The sequence below is a fragment of the Anguilla anguilla genome, chromosome 5, assembly GCF_013347855.1.
Source record: "Anguilla anguilla isolate fAngAng1 chromosome 5, fAngAng1.pri, whole genome shotgun sequence".
Taxonomy (NCBI): domain Eukaryota; kingdom Metazoa; phylum Chordata; class Actinopteri; order Anguilliformes; family Anguillidae; genus Anguilla; species Anguilla anguilla.
In genome coordinates, this window is record NC_049205.1 from 62,987,785 (window position 1) to 63,005,692 (window position 17,908).

The window sequence follows — 17,908 nt, forward strand, 5'->3', positions numbered from 1 at the left end:
AACTCCTGAAGGACGGGCTGACGGACGGACCCACGGAGACTCCCAGGCGTGACGGACATGGCCTTTTCCCGGCTCTGACACTCGCGGGAGACGCTAATGAGCGCACGCTAGCCCCGGCCGTTCCCCCAGAGCAGAGGGGGACTCACCTCTCCCTCTCTCACTTAACCTTTCTGCAAGGGCAGAGTCAGGACATCAAGCCAGAGGAGACCTTGTGTCAATCAAAACCAATTCTATTTCTCAAAAAAAAAAAAAAAAAAAAACATTACATAACAACTTTAGCCTTTGTACGTCAGAAATCCAATGTCGCTACAGAGCATAGTAAATGACAAAAAAAAAAAATCTGAATTCAATATTTATATTTCGTACATAATTACATGCAGAAAGGACCCGCAGTCTGCGTATTTAATTAAGATGAGAATAAAAAGCCCGTGACGTGCCGCCTTCATTAGCGAAACGCTGTCGAACGCTGATAGCGGTCCCGTATACCTGCCTCCACTGTGTCACCACAGGCGTTACAAGCCAATTATAGCAGGAACTACCAATCAGAGCGTCTCGTCTCCTAGCGCCGAGCGCACAACGGGAGACGGCGGGCCCACGCGGGAAAGGACAGGAGCAAGCCAAGCGAGGGGAGGAAGCGGAGGGAAAACAGGCTCGGCGTTCTGTGATGTCACAGGAAGCTGCCTCCGCTCCTCAGGACCTCTAATTGGCGGGGCTCTGAACGGGTCCAGCCCGGGGAGCGGGCCCGCGTCACACGCCGCGCGGGACCGAGCCGAAAGCGAGCGCCTAGTTACCGCGAGCGCTCATGGCGAAGGAGGCCGCGCTCGCTCAGCCCCCCCGCCCTCCTCTCCTCATACAGCGACCAAGTTTTTCTTTTTTTTTTTAAACAAAAACTAGCGCGTCACTCTGTTTTGCTTGAGTTTGGCTGCGGCCTGCTGCACAGACTGCTCTTTCTCTCTCAGTCACAGTTCACTGTTAAAAATGTGCAGAGAACTCGCCGGGCACTCGTGAACCTCTGACCCTTTAAGGAGTGAGAGCACAAATACGTGATTGGAACACTGACGGAACATTCTAATGCTGATGTCACAGTCACCGCCGGCAACGGAAAGCAGTGGAGTTCTAGAACTCTGATGTAGAATTTTGAAAAAACTTTTTTTTTTTTTTTTTTTTTTTTTAAACAGCTGCTCAAATGTCATTGCTGTGGAGAGCGTTTGGAGAAGTAATTCCAATTCGCGCTCATAAATTGGATTCTGGTTTGCACTCCACTGTTTGAACTGAATCGAACTGAAAAGAAGTTAAGAAAAAGAAGAAGTTTGGCGCTGTATCCGAACAAAAAATTCACCCCTCAGCTTCACAGGCATGGCACTGAACTGCTCTCCAACACTCTCTCCAGCTGAGTGCCTAAGCTGTACCACTGTTAGGATTTCATTATTTTATTTTTTTAAGAGCAGGGTTGGGGTAATGAAAGCACTGGAGTGTGACATCAGCACCCCCCCACTTCCTCCACCACAGAAGACTGTCCAGCTCCTGCTTAACTCCTGCTTAAATAAAAAAGAAAGGCTAGAAACCTCCCAATGGAGGTTGCCAGAGCAGCAGAGTCCTTTGAGAACTCAACAGTTAATGTGACGCAGCTTCTGGAGTACGCCACAGCAGCAGTCAGCACCAGCCCTGGTGACCAATGAACTCAGAGTGAAAGGTTTTGGTTTCCACTCAAGAGCAGCCAGGACCTGCATCCCCCCCCCCCCCCCCCAAAAAAGGCCACCAACTCAGGCAACGGTACCAGAATTAGCCATACCGTTACCCCAGTTCTGATTTAGCCTGATGGAGGAGCGGGTCAGTGTTCTAGAACTCCGCTGCCTTCAGTCGCCAGCAGCGACTGTGACATCAGCATTGGAATGTTCGGTTAAGAACATTCTAATCACATATCTGTGACCTCACACCTTAAAGGGTTAATAACACAGAAGGACAACGCTCGGGGATGTCTAAGTCACACAGGGGTCACAGGGAAACTATTTTACAAACCGCATTCGTGTACTATTTTTTCTCAGGGGATCCGGTTTCTCTTTAACACTTAACACTTTTAATCGTTTCTCACGTATTACAGATGAAACGATGCAGAAACAAGGCGTATCGCTCCTCTTGTGTGCACAAAGCAGATCCCTCCCCAGAATGCACCGCCCTGGCAGCAGTGGGACGTGTGCTAACACAGTGCAGACTCAGGCCTGGGCACGGTCACGGTTCTGACGTGTCTCAACAGGCTGCCGACTCAAACAGACTGTGTGCGAAGTCGTTTAGGGTCACGACCACGAACGAGGCCACATCTGAGGTTTTAAAATGTTTTTTTTTGTTTTTATTTATTGTGTTGAGGGAATAGCATTTTCGGTCCGCCATTGCTTCTGCCAAACACCCCATCCCCTTCCCAGTCCGTGATCGGTTGCCCCTGGTTACTTCCTGCATTTAAGGCCACCAAAATACTTGAGCCGACTCTGTGCCTAAATAGTACCGTGGAATGTGCTCACTGCACTAATCACTGGAAAACAAAAATATGAAAAACTGACTATCCCTCTTTAAAAAAAGAATTATTAATGTAGCTTTAAGAAAAAAAGATCCTTTTTTTTCCTGAACTCAAAGGTTCTCAAACTTGGTCCTGGGGCAAAGCTCTTGATTTAGTTTTCTCATTGACACCAGTGCCTGGATCACAGTCTCATTTTTAGTCTCCCAACTGGAGCACTTAAGTGAACAGAAAAGTTTGATGCGTGGCCTTGCATAACCCCGTGGTTTTAAAGCTCTGTACCGGGAGCCTGCTGTGTGTGATGTTTTTTTTAGAGAAAATGTCTTTGAGTAATTACAGTTGTTTCAAAAAGCTTTCTACGTGCTCCCGTATCTGTCCTCACGTTAATTAACATAATGCAGCGTGACTCATCTTGATTGTCTGAAAAATGTAAATAACGTAATTTATTTCCTAATGAATCACTTGTACTTTAGCACCTTACAGAACACAAAAGCAATTTAGGCTCATCCAGAAGTCTTTGGATGTGAACATGAGACATTTAGTCTTCATGGCGTGCACAGCTTTGCTAATTGTGACATAATTTGGCCTTAGAGGGGAAGTCACGGAACTCGACAGAGACGTAAAGTGCCTAATTGGGGATAATTAACAGCTCGTTACCATTCCGGGGCTGCAGTTTTGGTGGGAACTAAAGCCTTTAAGTTACCTTTCCTCCCTCCCCCCTCCCCCTCACCTTAGCAGCAGACTGTTAGCAAAGATACTACAGACTTCCTGCTAACGTGCTAATGCTACTCTTGGTGTAGGTCGCGTAGTTCAGTGAGCTGTGCGCTCAGACTGTTAGCAGAGATACTCCAGGGTTCCCGCTAACGTGCTAACACTCGTCTTGGCGTAGGTCGCGTAGCTCAGTGAGCTGTGTGCTCAGACTGTTAGCAGAGATACTCCAGGCTTCCTGCTAACGTGCTAATGCCAGCCTTGGCGTAGGTCGCGTAGCTCAGTGAGCTGTGAGCTGCTCTCCCCACAGCTGTACAGGCCCATTTGGCCCGCAAACACCAGACTCCCTGCTGGCACCTTGGCCGACCCATGCCCTGCAAACCATAAACTCTGCAGCCCCCCCCACCCCCTACCCCCGACCCCCCCCCCCCAGTCTGACTTTGAGAGGGCACTTAACTCAGGACGGCCCATCTGCCACCCTCATGGCTTGTTTGCCGGACCCCCATTTGTGCCAGTGTGTGAGGGGCAGGATGGTAAAAGAGAGGGCAGTTTTTGTTTTTCTCAGTTTTTTTTGGGGGGGGGGGGTGCTCCTCATTGGACTCTCTCCACAGGCCCCCTCTTTGGGCAGTTGGCTCCAGGCCCTGCTTCAAAGCAGCCAGGATTTTAAATCAGTTAATTTTTTTTTTGTTTTAATCATTAAATGGGATTAACAAAAAAAGGAAACTTAAAAAAAATTTTTCCAAGAGAGCTCTGTCAGCAATGTAAAATATGCAGAAATATGTGGAAGGTAAATTCCACATGGATATACAGAAGTACAATTTCTATACTTTATGTTTTCCAGACCATGCAGTGGAGACGAACACCCTTGGGTTGATCAAGTGCAGGTTTGAAACAGTACTATAATATGGTTTTCTGTATATAATAATAATATTCTGTATGTAATAATAATATTCTGTAGGTAAATGATGAGCCTCGGTTACTTTACATTAAATTACATTTCATAACTCATCCAGAGTGACCTTTCAAAGAGTACACCAGCATCGAATGCACTGATTGGCTGCCTTCCTCATTACATATTCACTGTTAACACTGTGTTCCATCTGTCACACCAGAAGAACACAGCGTTTAATAGGAGAGGCACTCAACCACAGCGAGTGACATTTTAAAAATCCCCCCCCCCCCCCCCCCCCCTTGTTGGACTCCCAAAATAAGGCGCTGCACCCCCCCGGCACGGTAAATGGAGTGTTTGATAATGCGGGGGTACACATCAGACCCCCCTGGAGATCGAGCGGCCATGGGGCAGGTCAGGAGACATCCCTGGGACGGGTGCCCAAAAGTGCTCAGCACATATGTGTTCTCTCAGAGAGGCTGGTGAGCGCCATTGAGATTGATGGATTGTAAATGACCTCATTAATATCCAATGAAATTATTTTACTTTTCTTTTTAAGTCTCTGTGACAAATTTACTGCCGGTCCGAACCAAGAACAAACACATTCTTGGGGGGTCAGCAGGAAACATAACAGAGTCACTTGGAGTTAACTGGGAGGTCATTTCTCCTTGCAGTGAAATCACTCACGTGCAGCGATTTAGGACACAGATCCCACAGTTTGTGAACCCCAGGACCAGGCTAGGGTTGAAATAAAAGCCTACGGGAAGGTAGATCTCCTGGAACAGGGTTGGGCAGCCCCAATATAGACAGCCATTAAAAAAAAAATAAAAGCTCCTTACCGTGTCCTGTCCCGCTGTGCCGTTCATAGGGGGGGTCACCTCCAACTCCACGCTGGAGCTGTTGGGCAGGTTCATGTCTGTGAGGGGGGGGGGGGAGCGGGGAGAGGTACAAGGACACGCTTCTGTCAGTTCATCGCATACCATGTGCTGCATCCCAACACCAGAATAACGCCAGTGCAACCCTAACCTGCACTCACTATCTGCACAGACCACGTCCAGGGCCATGCGGTTTAACGATAGGCTGTGATGTTGTCACATGTCACAGGTGTGAGAGAGACAGCAGAAGGGGCAGAGGCAGAGGGGAGAGGAGGAGGTGATGGGAGAGGAGGAGACAGAGGGGAGAGAGAGAAGGTGAAGGGGAAAGGAGGAGACAGGGGAGAATAAGGTGGAGGAGAGAAGAGGAGGTGGAGGGGACAGGAGGTGGTGGGAGAGGAGAGGAGGAAGTGGAAGGGAGAGGAGGAGGCGAAGTGGAGGATGCAGATAGCTTCTTAATGGTAATCTACATTCTGGCTGAATTGATGGGAAGGGTGGGGGGGGGGGGGTCTAATGTGAGACCTCGGTCACAGACTGCTCCCATTGGCTAATGAAAGTCCCATGACACGGAGCACCGGGTCTGTTCAGCTGAGCTGAGTGTCACTGGCACACAGCCCCCCAGCCGGAGCGATGCTCCTGGGCGTGGCAGCGCGTCTCCTCCTCGCACGCTTCTAATTCATCTCAACGGACTCCCAGGTTCATCCTTTCTTCCCCCTCGGTGTTAAAAGGCGCGGACAGTCGCGTAATCAGAGAATTAAAGGCTTATTTCCATGGAAATCGGCGCGCGCCGCAAGCAGACCCACTGTCGTGGCGGGAAATCGTCCGGGGAATAGGAGGCGGAGATAAACAAAGCCACACGGCAGGGAACCGCAAAAAGGCTCAAATTAAACGAGTGGCGAAACAGCATCGCTAAAAAGGGCGCTAACTAGCCCGCTAACTAAAGTTATTAACATGGATGCGAACAACACATTAAAAATGTTCAGCGGCCAAGGAACCAGAATGGCGGTGCGATGAGAGGAGAAATGCCAAACTCAACATGTCTATTCTGGAAACAGCAAAATCCCTGAATCCCTTGAATTTCCCTTGAGTCTGTGCTTGTGGTGTGTGTGGTCATGTTACCTGCAGGTGATTGGTCGCGTCGCTTGAATGTGCATATGCATGTGTTTATGATAACAAAAGTGTGGGTAAATCTCACCGGTGTGACCCGGGACCCCGTTAGACTTGTCCCCATCTTCTTGGCACCTGTTCTTGGCCATCTTGTGCAGAATGGACGCCTTTTCCCGAAACTTTCCTGGAACGCAAGACACGGGATCAGTCAGGATCACAGTTCTCTGAGCTTGTGTTCTCACAGTAACAGGGCGGTCTTCAGAACTTTATTTTTTTCCCTAAATTTTGTGGGTAACCATATTAAAAAAACAGGGCTCAGGTTGGCCCCATTTTGCCCAGAGACTGTGTAAGAAAGGCAGTGCTGTGCAGAGAACAGCTCACAATTGTTCTTTAACACAGGAACAAAAATTACATGTGACAAAAGTAGCAGAACAAATCAATACTACTCTCCAGATATCATGATATTATTACTATACTTTACTAAGTTTATTCATCTTAAGGTCGTCCTGAAGCATACACAGCAGAGCATTATAACATATTTATTACTCATTCATAAGCATTTGTGCAAGAACGTTGGTCGAAGCTGATGATTGGTTTTAATTTGACCTTGTGTTTGGACCTTTATTTCAGAGTAGCAACTTTGTGTGCACATTCTTCATGAAGTACTGAATTTGTGAAGGAATAATTTATAAATGTACTGTATCATTTTAATTAAGGCTTTATAAATTCTCTGTCAGCCTCATATAAAATTCACTTCATATAAAGAGTGATTTAATTTATAATGCAGGGAAACCTCATAAAGAGAAAGTATTTCATGCATTAATAAAATGTAATGATGTTAGTACTAATATTTCCGAACCATTATGCTGTAATATAAACTAAATGTGGAGGGAAAACATGATTGATTACTGTGCCCCTCATTATATTAAGACAACATCGATGAAATATGATTTTACCTTGACGTCCTGGAGCTACAACGGCACAGATTGCTCTCATAGCACGTACACAGAACGTTTAGTCTATTCGACAGAAATTCTGCACAGTAGCCTCTCCCTGTTACTGCAGGTTGGTGGTAGAAGTGAGAAATGGCTTTGTTATGAGGCGGACACAAAATATGAGATGCACACATAGCCAAACGAATGAATCACACATAACATGGATGTTATGTAACATTTTCTGGCAAATAAGGAAAATATACAAAAAAAGATAAAGAAGAGAATTTGATCAAAGTGAAGCAGGCTGTGGGGAGGAAGAATCGGATAAATTGAGCTCCTGCATTTTGACCACAACTACTGTACGTTACTAACAATGTTCCACTTGACCACATGATCTAAAATACATAAATACGATTGGTTATAATAAGCCTTTCATCCACAGGGCTTCCTAACACATTGTCTTGTGTCTGTTGGAGAAAGCAGAGAATCTTAAACGTGTCTTTTACAGAACGTACAGTATTTTAAGTCCATTTGTCAGAATGGGACTAAATTAATCTGAGCAAAGGACTCTGCTTTTTTTTGTACAATTTAACATAAAGCTATTACAAGTTTCAGATGGGCACAGAAAGTCATACCAAAAAAAAACAACAAAAAAAAAAACGGAGTAAAACTCATTACTTGAAAAACAGCCCGCAGTTTGGCATGAGTGACTAGCCTTTGAAGCCCACGGGGGATTTAGCTGCTGCTGTCTGGCTATCGGTTTCTGCACAGGGATGACGGCGGCTTTATCCGCACACTGTGCCGCACACTGTGCCCGGGGAGACAGGTGCTGTTTGATCCCAGCGAGCTTTTTTAACGACTCCCCGTACGGCACCTGAACCTCCTCCCCAGCCTGCGGAGTGCGGATCGTCTCAGTGACGCGGCAGTTTTTGTGTGTGTGTGCGTGTGTGTGTGCCTTTGCGAAAGCACACGTGTGCATTTAACCTGGCCCTGGTTTTGATTCATCTCTACGAGCTCTGTGCCACTGCTGCGAACAGTAGCACTGGCTATGGGAACACCCTTCAAGTATCAAGCATTTTGATTGGTCAGTTTTGGATTGCACCTCTGCAGTAAAATCCGATTCGATAGGTCAATTCATGACTGGACCAGCCCATGTAACTTCTGCGGTTTGATGGGTGTCATAGTGCATTTTGTTCATAGCAGAAGCCTTCAACTGTGTTTGGCAGCAGTGTAGTGTAGTGGGTAAGGAACTGGGCTTGTAACATGTAAAAATCAGAGCTCATTAAGAAACGGGGTAGATGATCATATACATTTTCATTTGCGGCTCAGAACCGAAGGAAGCCTGGCCTGACGTGGTCATCTCCACTCTGGGCTCCTCGTCTTCCTGCTGATGTGTGCGTTAATATGCACTCCTCTGCTCGGACTGCCTGTTTCAGCAGCTAGCCTAGCACCTCGGGCTGCATCTGCCCAGCCAGCCTGTCTATTCAGTGCAATTCAATTCAGTTTTATTTGCATAGTCCTTTTTATAGAGACACAGTCTCGAAGACACTTTACTGTGGAAGTTAAAAAAGAAAAGAAAATTGGAACAAAAATCCAGACCTGAACCCCCCAAAAAGCAAGCAATTGAGGTTAAAAAAAATTTTTTTTTTTAATCCCCAACATGATGGAATCTCAGGAGGAACTTGGCGATAGAGAGAGGGGGAGCCCATCCTCCGCTGGCCAGCCTGGTGTAATAGTTAGGACAGACTGAACGGTAACAGAGCTGCAATGGGGGATCTAGCCGAGCAAAACACAAAATGGGTCAGCCATGTTACAGTCGGCGCTGTCTATCTGCTCTGATAAGGTTCCCCATTGCCTCCCCATCACCGTTTAGCTGGTCGCTAACTGTGCCGGCCAGTAGAGGATGGGCTCCCCCCCCCCCCCCAAAAGCTAAGTTCTTCCCACATGGAGATTTTTAGAAATATTTTTTTCATCCCTGCTGGGTAATTTTTTGTTTCTTATCTCGCTCGCTGTGTGTGTTTTTTTTGTGGGCTCGTGTTCAGTCTTGCCTGAGTTTTTCCCTCCTATTTGCAGTTTTTTCCCCCCCGTTAAAGTGTCAGTAAAAAAAAAGCGCCGTATGAAAATAAAATGGGTTTTTTTTCTCTCTCGCTCTCTCTCTTTCTCTCCTCCGCTTATTCTCTCCGTCGGTCGCACCAGCTTCGCGCGACGATGAGTCATTCCGTCTTTTCGCCCAAAAACCCGCCTGACGTAAGGCTCTCGCGTCTGCACGCGGCCGAGGCCACCGGGAGAGAGGCGTAAGGAGCCGCACCCCCCCCCACCCCCCCACCCCCAGGAATGAGAGTGAGGGTTTGGAAAATTCCAGATAGCATCCTTGGCAATATTGGATTTTCTCTCTCCAAGCACAAGGCAGGTTGGCTTGGCTGAAGCTGCTCGTTACACAGGCTTGGGGGGGGGGGCGCGTGACCCCACCCACTCTCCGTACAGACTGCCCTCGCGACCGTGTGGGCAGTCTGTATGGGCCGTCTGAAAATGCGGCTGTAAAAAAAAAAAAAAAAAAAAAACTACAATTCCCACAAGACCTTGTGAAAATTACCTATAAGTATTACAAAGAACTCCTTAATTCTGTCAATCTGTTCAAATAAGCACAGTGAGCAGCCAGTCTTGTTTTAGCTATTGTCAGATCCCCTGGATTTATACAGCATATTATGGGCTTCCAGCTGACAATACCAACATGCCAGTTTATTAATCCATAGCTGCAGCATTTAGCTGGGATCGCTCCGGTTGTAGTTTCTGAACATCTGTGCTGTGTGGCACTTTATGGCAGGATCACTTCCCAAAGTGAGGACCGTCTCAGCTGGGTTCTGGTTCTGGTACTGGTTCTGGTTCTGGTTCTGGTGTTCGTCTGACCTTTTGCCATGCGCCTCTGCTCCTCAGTCTCTCTCTATGTGTGTGTGTGTGTGTGTGTCTGTGCAGTGAAGGCATGCAAATGAGCAATTAGGGATATTGAGAGCGATAAAGCAAGGCTAATGATGGGCTCACTCAGAGCATATGAGCCCTCAAATGTAAAATAAAAACACAAGATTGTAATTGGACCGCTGCAGCCACGTAAGCGGCCAATGGCGATGGTCTTGCCAGCTGGCGATACAGAACGTTCCAGAATCTTGGGACAGATGAGCGCCTGGCAGCCAGTGAGCAGTGCCGGTTTTATCTCACAGAGACCAGACACTGGATCAGAACCAAAGACTTAAAAAAATAATAATAAAATGGACCAAAAAAAAAAAAAAAACCAGGAGGAAAGCAAGATGATCAGAATGGTAATGGGAGCTGAAAATGGGAATTGTGAACAGGAACTGGGAATGGGAACTGGGAATGGGAATTGTGAACAGGGAATGTGAATTGGGAAAGGGGGGATGAAGCGATGAAGTACTGAAGTGAACAGAAGAGCGGGGTTCTTACCTTCCTCAGTCATTGTCTGATAATATTTTAGCTTTCCGTACGTCCCGAGCTCTACAGCACCACAGCAGGGGGGGTAGGAGTGAGAGGAGTGAGGAAACGAGGAGGAGGAAGGAGGGGAAGAGGAAGAGCAGCTTACAAACGCAGATCTCAACACGGCGCAAAGTACAGGGAAAAGAGCATTCGTACATCTTTCTCTCCGTCTCCCTCTCTCTCTCTCTCTCTCTCTCTCACACACACACACACATGCAAGTCCAAGTGTAAAAATGTAAAAGAATGTATTGAAAAACATACAGCAAACAAGTCATGTTTTCATTTCCCACCTTCCTCTGTTTGACAATACAAGCAAAGGGCACCTAGCCTGCAGTGATAATACCTCAGCTCTGAATTATGATCAAGGTAAATGACATGAGGCCCGCGTTTGGTTTATCATGCAGTTCTTTTTTACAGGACACCTGCTGGAAAAGCACAGTTTCCTGCTGGTGTGACACTGGGGGTGGGGGGGGGGGGGGGGGAGAGATCCCTCCTGTAAGCAGCAGCACACCTGTGTGCGGCTATGCTGGCTGTCCCAGGCGTCCTGCGTGATGCTGAGATGAATTTCTTTTCTAACAAAAGCCGAAGCGGCCATCATTGCACAATTAAATCTGGGACTCAGAGCGATGCACAGATATTTTTAGCAACAGCATTTTTCATCTGGAAATACTCCCACCCTCCCCCACCCCACCCCCACCCCACCCACACCCCCCCCATACCGCCTCAGCTGTCTGTCGCGTGAGTCACGTCAGACGTCACAATGCACGAGCCAGGATTCCGTGCGTGACTGAAATCAAAATGGAGGCAACCCAACCCCCACCCCCCCACCCCAAAAAAAAAACAACAAAGCTTCAGCTCTACGCTCAGCGTGTCAGCATGACCTGTGGCTAACCGGCTACTGAGCTGACGTCTCTCACGACATGCGAATCCAGCTCTTTCTTTTCTGTTATTATTTATAACAGATGACGTGGGACTGCGTGACATTTCTGCGTCGGTCCAGACAGCCAGCACAGACCGTATGGACCGCACACTGGTTCCCCTCGCGTGTGCAACAACAACACCACCGTTTGGACTGACGGACGGGAAGAGGACCGAATCCAGGTGGGAAAGACAGCAGAGGTTCGCACTGAGCACCGCGAAGCCGGTTTGTGCAACGCACAAAGGATTCTGGGGGAAAAAATGAATCTTTTCCACTCCACCTCAGCCGACGTGCGGTGAGTGCTCTTGTGCAAAATGACGGGTTTGACACACGGGGGTGATTCGGTTTCCCCAGGTCACTGTGAGACAAAAGCCACTATATAAATTGAAACCCATTAGAAGCATCGCTTACGCGTCATAATGTCTTCTTTTTACTGCAAAAAGGTGGTAGAGAATTAGACCCCTGCATACACATCAGACCTATAACTAGTAACCCTCATGACAGCATTTCCTATTCATTTCAATCATTGGTCCTTTGAGTACACTTGTACCGTTCCTCAGTATGACACATCGGCCAATTTCTGCAACCAAATACATTTGCACAGCAGTGTAATTATTGAAATATCTTAGAGTGGCACATTCTTAAACTGATGGGCCATTTCCAAGGCCTACAGACAGGCCTAGTCAGAGGAATATTTTTTTTTCAACGTTGATTTTTTTCTCTTCTGTGAACTATTCTGTGTATCTATACACATTTTTCATTGTTGTTTTGCATATTTGTGTTGTTCTTTGCACTGTAATCAGGGCTCTTGTAAAAGAGACTCAGGAGGACTTCCCTGAATAGATAAAGGATACATTAAAATAAAATTTTAAAAAGTCCTCATATTCTTCAGTTTTGCGATATCTCAACAATACATTTTATTAAAATATTTTAAGTATAGTCGATTTCCTTAATGCCCTTCCTCCAAAAAAAAAAAAAAACAAGCTTGTTGGCTTGTTTTGAGATCTACCAACAGGGAAAAAAAACGTCATCGCTGACCGAACTGCACAGTCACAACAAGGACAGCCTACACAACGCAGAGGAGAGAGAAACAAACAAACAAACAAACGAAACATTAAACAAAAAACCCTGCGGCTGGACTAATTGATCAAACGGGGCGGAGGGGAAGCCTCGCTTCTGAGCCCGGCCGAGGAATGGATCTATCTGAGGCGCTCACAATCCGCTTAGCGTGCACGTGCACACCTCCCTCGCTGAAAACACGGGGGGGGGTGTCACTAACTGGATAACTCGGCTCTGATGCCCTCATCAGGGGGGTCAGGGAGTACCTGTGCTCTGGTAAAACACCCCCTCCAAAAACGACATGGTGGACAACGAAAGCTTTCTCCCCCCACCAGCCTGGACTTAGTGATGTTAAATAATCATTAGCTGAGTAAAAAAATATATATTTTAGCAAGAGAGCACTTGAACTCCAAGCCTATATACTGACTCTATAAGCTCCACTGCAGTAGCCACATGCTGTAAAGAGTCTAAGAGGGATCACGATAAAGACACACGGTTAAAACATCTTCTCGCAATCAGGAGAACACAGTATATCAAACACACAGATAGGAAATCTGTATTTGTGTGCATGAAACACAAAATAACATAATTTCATACATAATATGTGCTTTTCACTACAACCTACAAACCTATGTGCTTTAAGGGGATTTATATTTGTGAGAGATATTTATTTGTATTTTTCTCCCCCATCCTTAATTGAAATTCAAAGGTTCGCCATAAAGGAGGGTTTTCTCTCTTTGGGGGAAATGCTGATTGGTCTGGTTCAGTAAAATTATCCCGTCTGTGTCACTTTTGAAGACTGACAGCCTGGACCCAAAGGTCAAAGGTCATGGTCACGAGGACAGTTCATGACATGACCTGACGAGGTCTGTGTCTGAGGTGAGGAGGGTAGTGGAGGAGGAGGGGGTGTGCCGACATGGCTGGACCCCGTGGAGCGGTCCCATGTAGAGACAGACATCTGCGTCTCGACACCCCAAGCGGATTTCTCGAGCTTGAAGTCGGTCGCGGCGCTTGTTCTCACCCCGCTGTCCTGTGGCGAAATCCACGGTGTGCGGGGGCATCGGTGGGGGGGGGGGGGGGGGGGGGGGGGGGGAGGTCTGTATTTATTTTATTTTAATTTTCCTCTTTCCTCTTTTTCCCGCACGAACGAGCAGCGTCCGCCCCTCGGACTCCGCGGCCTGAGCGCCAGTCCTGCCGTTTCCAATTAATCTCACAGCGGACAGGCTGTCATCGCCCGCGCCGAGCCACTGAGCTCTCTAAATCAGCCTGCGCTGAGCTCTCTAAATCAGCCTGCGCTGAGCTCTCTAAATCAGCCTGCGCTGAGCTCTCTAAATCAGCCCGCACTGAGCTCTCTAAATCAGCCTGAGCACTCTAAACCAGCCCGCGCTGAGCTCTCTAAATCAGCCTGAGCACTCTAAACCAGCCCGCGCTGAGCTCTCTAAATCAGCCTGCGCTGAGCTCTCTAAATCAGCCTGCGCTGAGCTCTCTAAATCAGCCCACGCTGAGCTCTCTAAATCAGCCCGCCCTGAGCTCTCTAAATCAGCCCGCACTGAGCTCTCTAAATCAGCCTGAGCACTCTAAACCAGCCCGCGCTGAGCTCTCTAAATCAGCCTGAGCTCTCTAAATCAGCCCGCGCTGAGCTCTCTAAATCAGCCTTCGCTGAGCTCTCTAAATCAGCCCGCGCTGAGCTCTCTAAATCAGCCTGAGCTCTCTAAATCAGCCCGCGCTGAGCTCTCTAAATCAGCCTGCGCTGAGCTCTCTAAATCAGCCTGCGCTGAGCTCTCTAAATCAGCCCGCGCTGAGCTCTCTAAATCAGCCCGCGCTCTCTAAATCAGCCCGCGCTGAGCTCTCTAAATCAGCCTGCGCTGAGCTCTCTAAATCAGCCCGCGCTGAGCTCTCTAAATCAGCCTGCGCTGAGCTCTCTAAATCAGCCCGCGCTGAGCTCTCTAAATCAGCCCGCACTGAGCTCTCTAAATCAGCCTGCGCTGAGCTCTCTAAATCAGCCTGCGCTGAGCTCCCTAAATCAGCCCGCGCTGAGCTCTCTAAATCAGCCCGTGCTGAGCTCTCTAAATCAGCCCGAGCTCTCTAAATCAGCCTGCGCTGAGCTCCCTAAATCAGCCCGAGCTGAGCTCTCTAAATCAGCCCGAGCTCTTTAAATCAGCCTGCGCTGAGCTCTCTAAATCAGCCTGCGCTGAGCTCTCTAAATCAGCCCGCGCTGAGCTCTCTAAATCAGCCTGCGCTGAGCTCTCTAAATCAGCCTGCGCTGAGCTCTCTAAATCAGCCCGCGCTGAGCTCTCTAAATCAGCCCGCGCTGAGCTCTCTAAATCAGCCCGAGCTCTCTAAATCAGCCTGCGCTGAGCTCCCTAAATCAGCCCGAGCTGAGCTCTCTAAATCAGCCCGAGCTCTCTAAATCAGCCTGCGCCGAGCTCTCTAAATCAGCCCACACTGAGCTCTCTAAATCAGCCCGCACTCTCTAAATCAGCCCACACTGAGCTCTCTAAATCAGCCCGCGCTCTCTAAATCAGCCCGCGCTGAGCTCTCTAAATCAGCCTGCGCTGAGCTCTCTAAATCAGCCCACACTGAGCTCTCTAAATCAGCCTGCGCTCTCTAAATCAGCCTGCGCTCTCTAAATCAGCCCGCACTGAGCTCTCTAAATCAGCCTGCGCTGAGCTCTCTAAATCAGCCCGCGCTGAGCTCTCTAAATCAGCCCGCGCTGAGCTCTCTAAATCAGCCCGTGCTGAGCTCTCTAAATCAGCCCACGCTCTCTAAATCAGCCTGCGCTGAGCTCTCTAAATCAGCCCACACTGAGCTCTCTAAATCAGCCCGCACTGAGCTCTCTAAATCAGCCCGCGCTGAGCTCTCTAAATCAGCCCCCGCCGAGCTCTCTAAATCAGCCTGCGCTGAGCTCTCTAAATCAGCCCGCACTGAGCTCTCTAAATCAGCCCGCGCTGAGCTCTCTAAATCAGCCTGTGCTCTCTAAATCAGCCCGCCCTGAGCTCTCTAAATCAGCCCGCGCTGAGCTCTCTAAATCAGCCTGCGCTGAGCTCTCTAAATCAACCCGCGCTGAGCTCTCTAAATCAGCCCACGCTGAGCTCTCTAAATCAGCCCACGCTCTCTAAATCAGCCTGCGCTGAGCTCTCTAAATCAGCCCACACTGAGCTCTCTAAATCAGCCTGCGCTGAGCTCTCTAAATCAGCCCACACTGAGCTCTCTAAATCAGCCCGCACTGAGCTCTCTAAATCAGCCCGCACTGAGCTCTCTAAATCAGCCCGAGCTCTCTAAATCAGCCCCCGCTGAGCTCTCTAAATCAGCCCGCACTGAGCTCTCTAAATCAGCCCGCACTGAGCTCTCTAAATCAGCCCCCGCCGAGCTCTCTAAATCAGCCTGCGCTGAGCTCTCTAAATCAGCCCGAGCTGAGCTCTCTAAATTAGCCCGCGCTGAGCTCTCTAAATCAGCCCGCCCTGAGCTCTCTAAATCAGCCCGCGCTGAGCTCTCTAAATCAGCCTGCGCTGAGCTCTCTAAATCAACCCGCGCTGAGCTCTCTAAATCAGCCCACGCTGAGCTCTCTAAATCAGCCCACGCTCTCTAAATCAGCCTGCGCTGAGCTCTCTAAATCAGCCCACACTGAGCTCTCTAAATCAGCCTGCGCTGAGCTCTCTAAATCAGCCCACGCTGAGCTCTCTAAATCAGCCCGCACTGAGCTCTCTAAATCAGCCCGCACTGAGCTCTCTAAATCAGCCCGAGCTCTCTAAATCAGCCCCCGCTGAGCTCTCTAAATCAGCCTGCGCTGAGCTCTCTAAATCAGCCCGCACTGAGCTCTCTAAATCAGCCCGCGCTGAGCTCTCTAAATCAGACTGCGCTGAGCTCTCTAAATCAGCCCGAGCTGAGCTCTCTAAATTAGCCCGCGCTGAGCTCTCTAAATCAGCCCGCGCTGAGCTCTCTAAATCAGCCCGAGCCGAGCTCTCTAAATCAGCCCGCGCTGAGCTCTCTAAATCAGCCTGAGCTCTCTAAATCAGCCGCGCTGAGCTCTCTAAATCAGCCCGTGCTGAGCTCTCTAAATCAGCCCGCGCTGAGCTCTCTAAATCAGCCCGCGCTGAGCTCTCTAAATCAGCCTGCGCTGAGCTCTCTAAATCAGCCTGAGCTCTCTAAATCAGCCTGAGCTCTCTAAATCAGCCCGAGCTCTCTAAATCAGCCCGCGCTCTCTAAATCAGCCTGCGCTGAGCTCTCTAAATCAGCCCGCGCTCTCTAAATCAGCCCGCGCTGAGCTCTCTAAATCAGCCTGCGCTCTCTAAATCAGTCTGCACTGAGCTCTCTAAATCAGTCCGCGCTGAGCTCTCTAAATCAGCTGGAGTTAGCGGTACCAGGGGCAGCTGGAGTTAGCGGTACCAGGGGCGGCTGGAGTTAGCGGTACCAGGGGCAGCTAGATTTAGCGGTACCAGGGGCAGCTGGAGTTAGCGGTACCAGGGGTGGCCAGAGTTAGCGGTACCAGGGGCGGCTGGAGTTAGCGGTACCAGGGGCGGCTGGAGTTAGCGGTACCAGGGGCGGCTGGAGTTAGCGGTACCAGAGGCGGTTGGAGTTAGCGGTACCAGAGGCGGTTGGAGTTAGCGATACCAGGGGTGGCTGGATTTAGCGGTACCAGGGGCGGCTGGATTTAGCGGTACCAGAGTCGGTTGGAGTTAGCGATACCAGAGGCGGTTGGACTTAGCGGTACCAGGGGCGGCTGGAGTTAGCGGGGAGAGCCTGCATACACACAGAGGCTGGCGGCTCTGTTTTTAACGGTCCAAACTCACAGTGCAGCAATCAGAATAGTGAATATTACCTGGAATAATTGCTAGTGATTTTTTTTTTTTTTCAAAAAACACAATTATGCAGCGTCAATGAATTTTCACACCAGAGGGATGCAACAGTTACATTCCAAACAGCTATAACATTGCCATAGCCCCCCTAGCATAGATATCACCACAAATCTGGGTTTTTAATTGTCCTATTATTGCACATCAAACAGTCATTTTTATCAAGTGTGGACCATCAAGCTAGGGGCCTGAAACTCATTAGTACAGCATTAGTACCCCACCCCCCCCTCAGAAATCTGTGACCTAATGAGCCTGAATCACACTCCCACTTCCCCACCCACTGTCTCCTCTCCAGAACAAAGCCACACCCACTGAGCCTGTCAACAAATTGTGTGGGCTGTCAGGAGATGAGAACCCCCCCCCTCACCCCCCCACCCCCCACCCCCCACACACACACACACACACACACAAACTCATAAATAGGCAACACAAACTCATACATACATGTAGAAACAGCAGCGCTGGAGAAACACAGATGCAAGTGATTCATGTCGGGATTGGAAGAGGCTGAGAGATGGGTGGGGCTGTGGGAGGGTGGAGTCTGTGGGTGGGGCTGAGGGGAGGTGGAGTC

General features: G+C 48.9%; 1 protein-coding gene across 7 annotated transcripts in view; it reads right to left on the reverse strand.

The window, feature by feature from the left end:
- Positions 1–17,908, reverse strand: part of LOC118227762 (sodium/potassium/calcium exchanger 2-like) — a 59,845-nt gene that overhangs the window by 5,817 nt on the left and 36,120 nt on the right. For 5 of the 7 annotated variants that reach the window (XM_035418617.1, XM_035418614.1, XM_035418612.1 and 2 more), the window contains 3 exons: positions 10,477–10,527; positions 6,174–6,269; positions 4,946–5,022 (listed from right to left, as the gene is read on the reverse strand). In XM_035418617.1, coding sequence (XP_035274508.1) covers positions 4,946–5,022; positions 6,174–6,269; positions 10,477–10,527 — 224 coding nt within the window. The remainder of the gene's footprint in view (positions 1–4,945; positions 5,023–6,173; positions 6,270–10,476; positions 10,528–17,908) is intronic. The other 2 variants (XM_035418619.1, XM_035418616.1) reach the window with 1 other exon arrangement.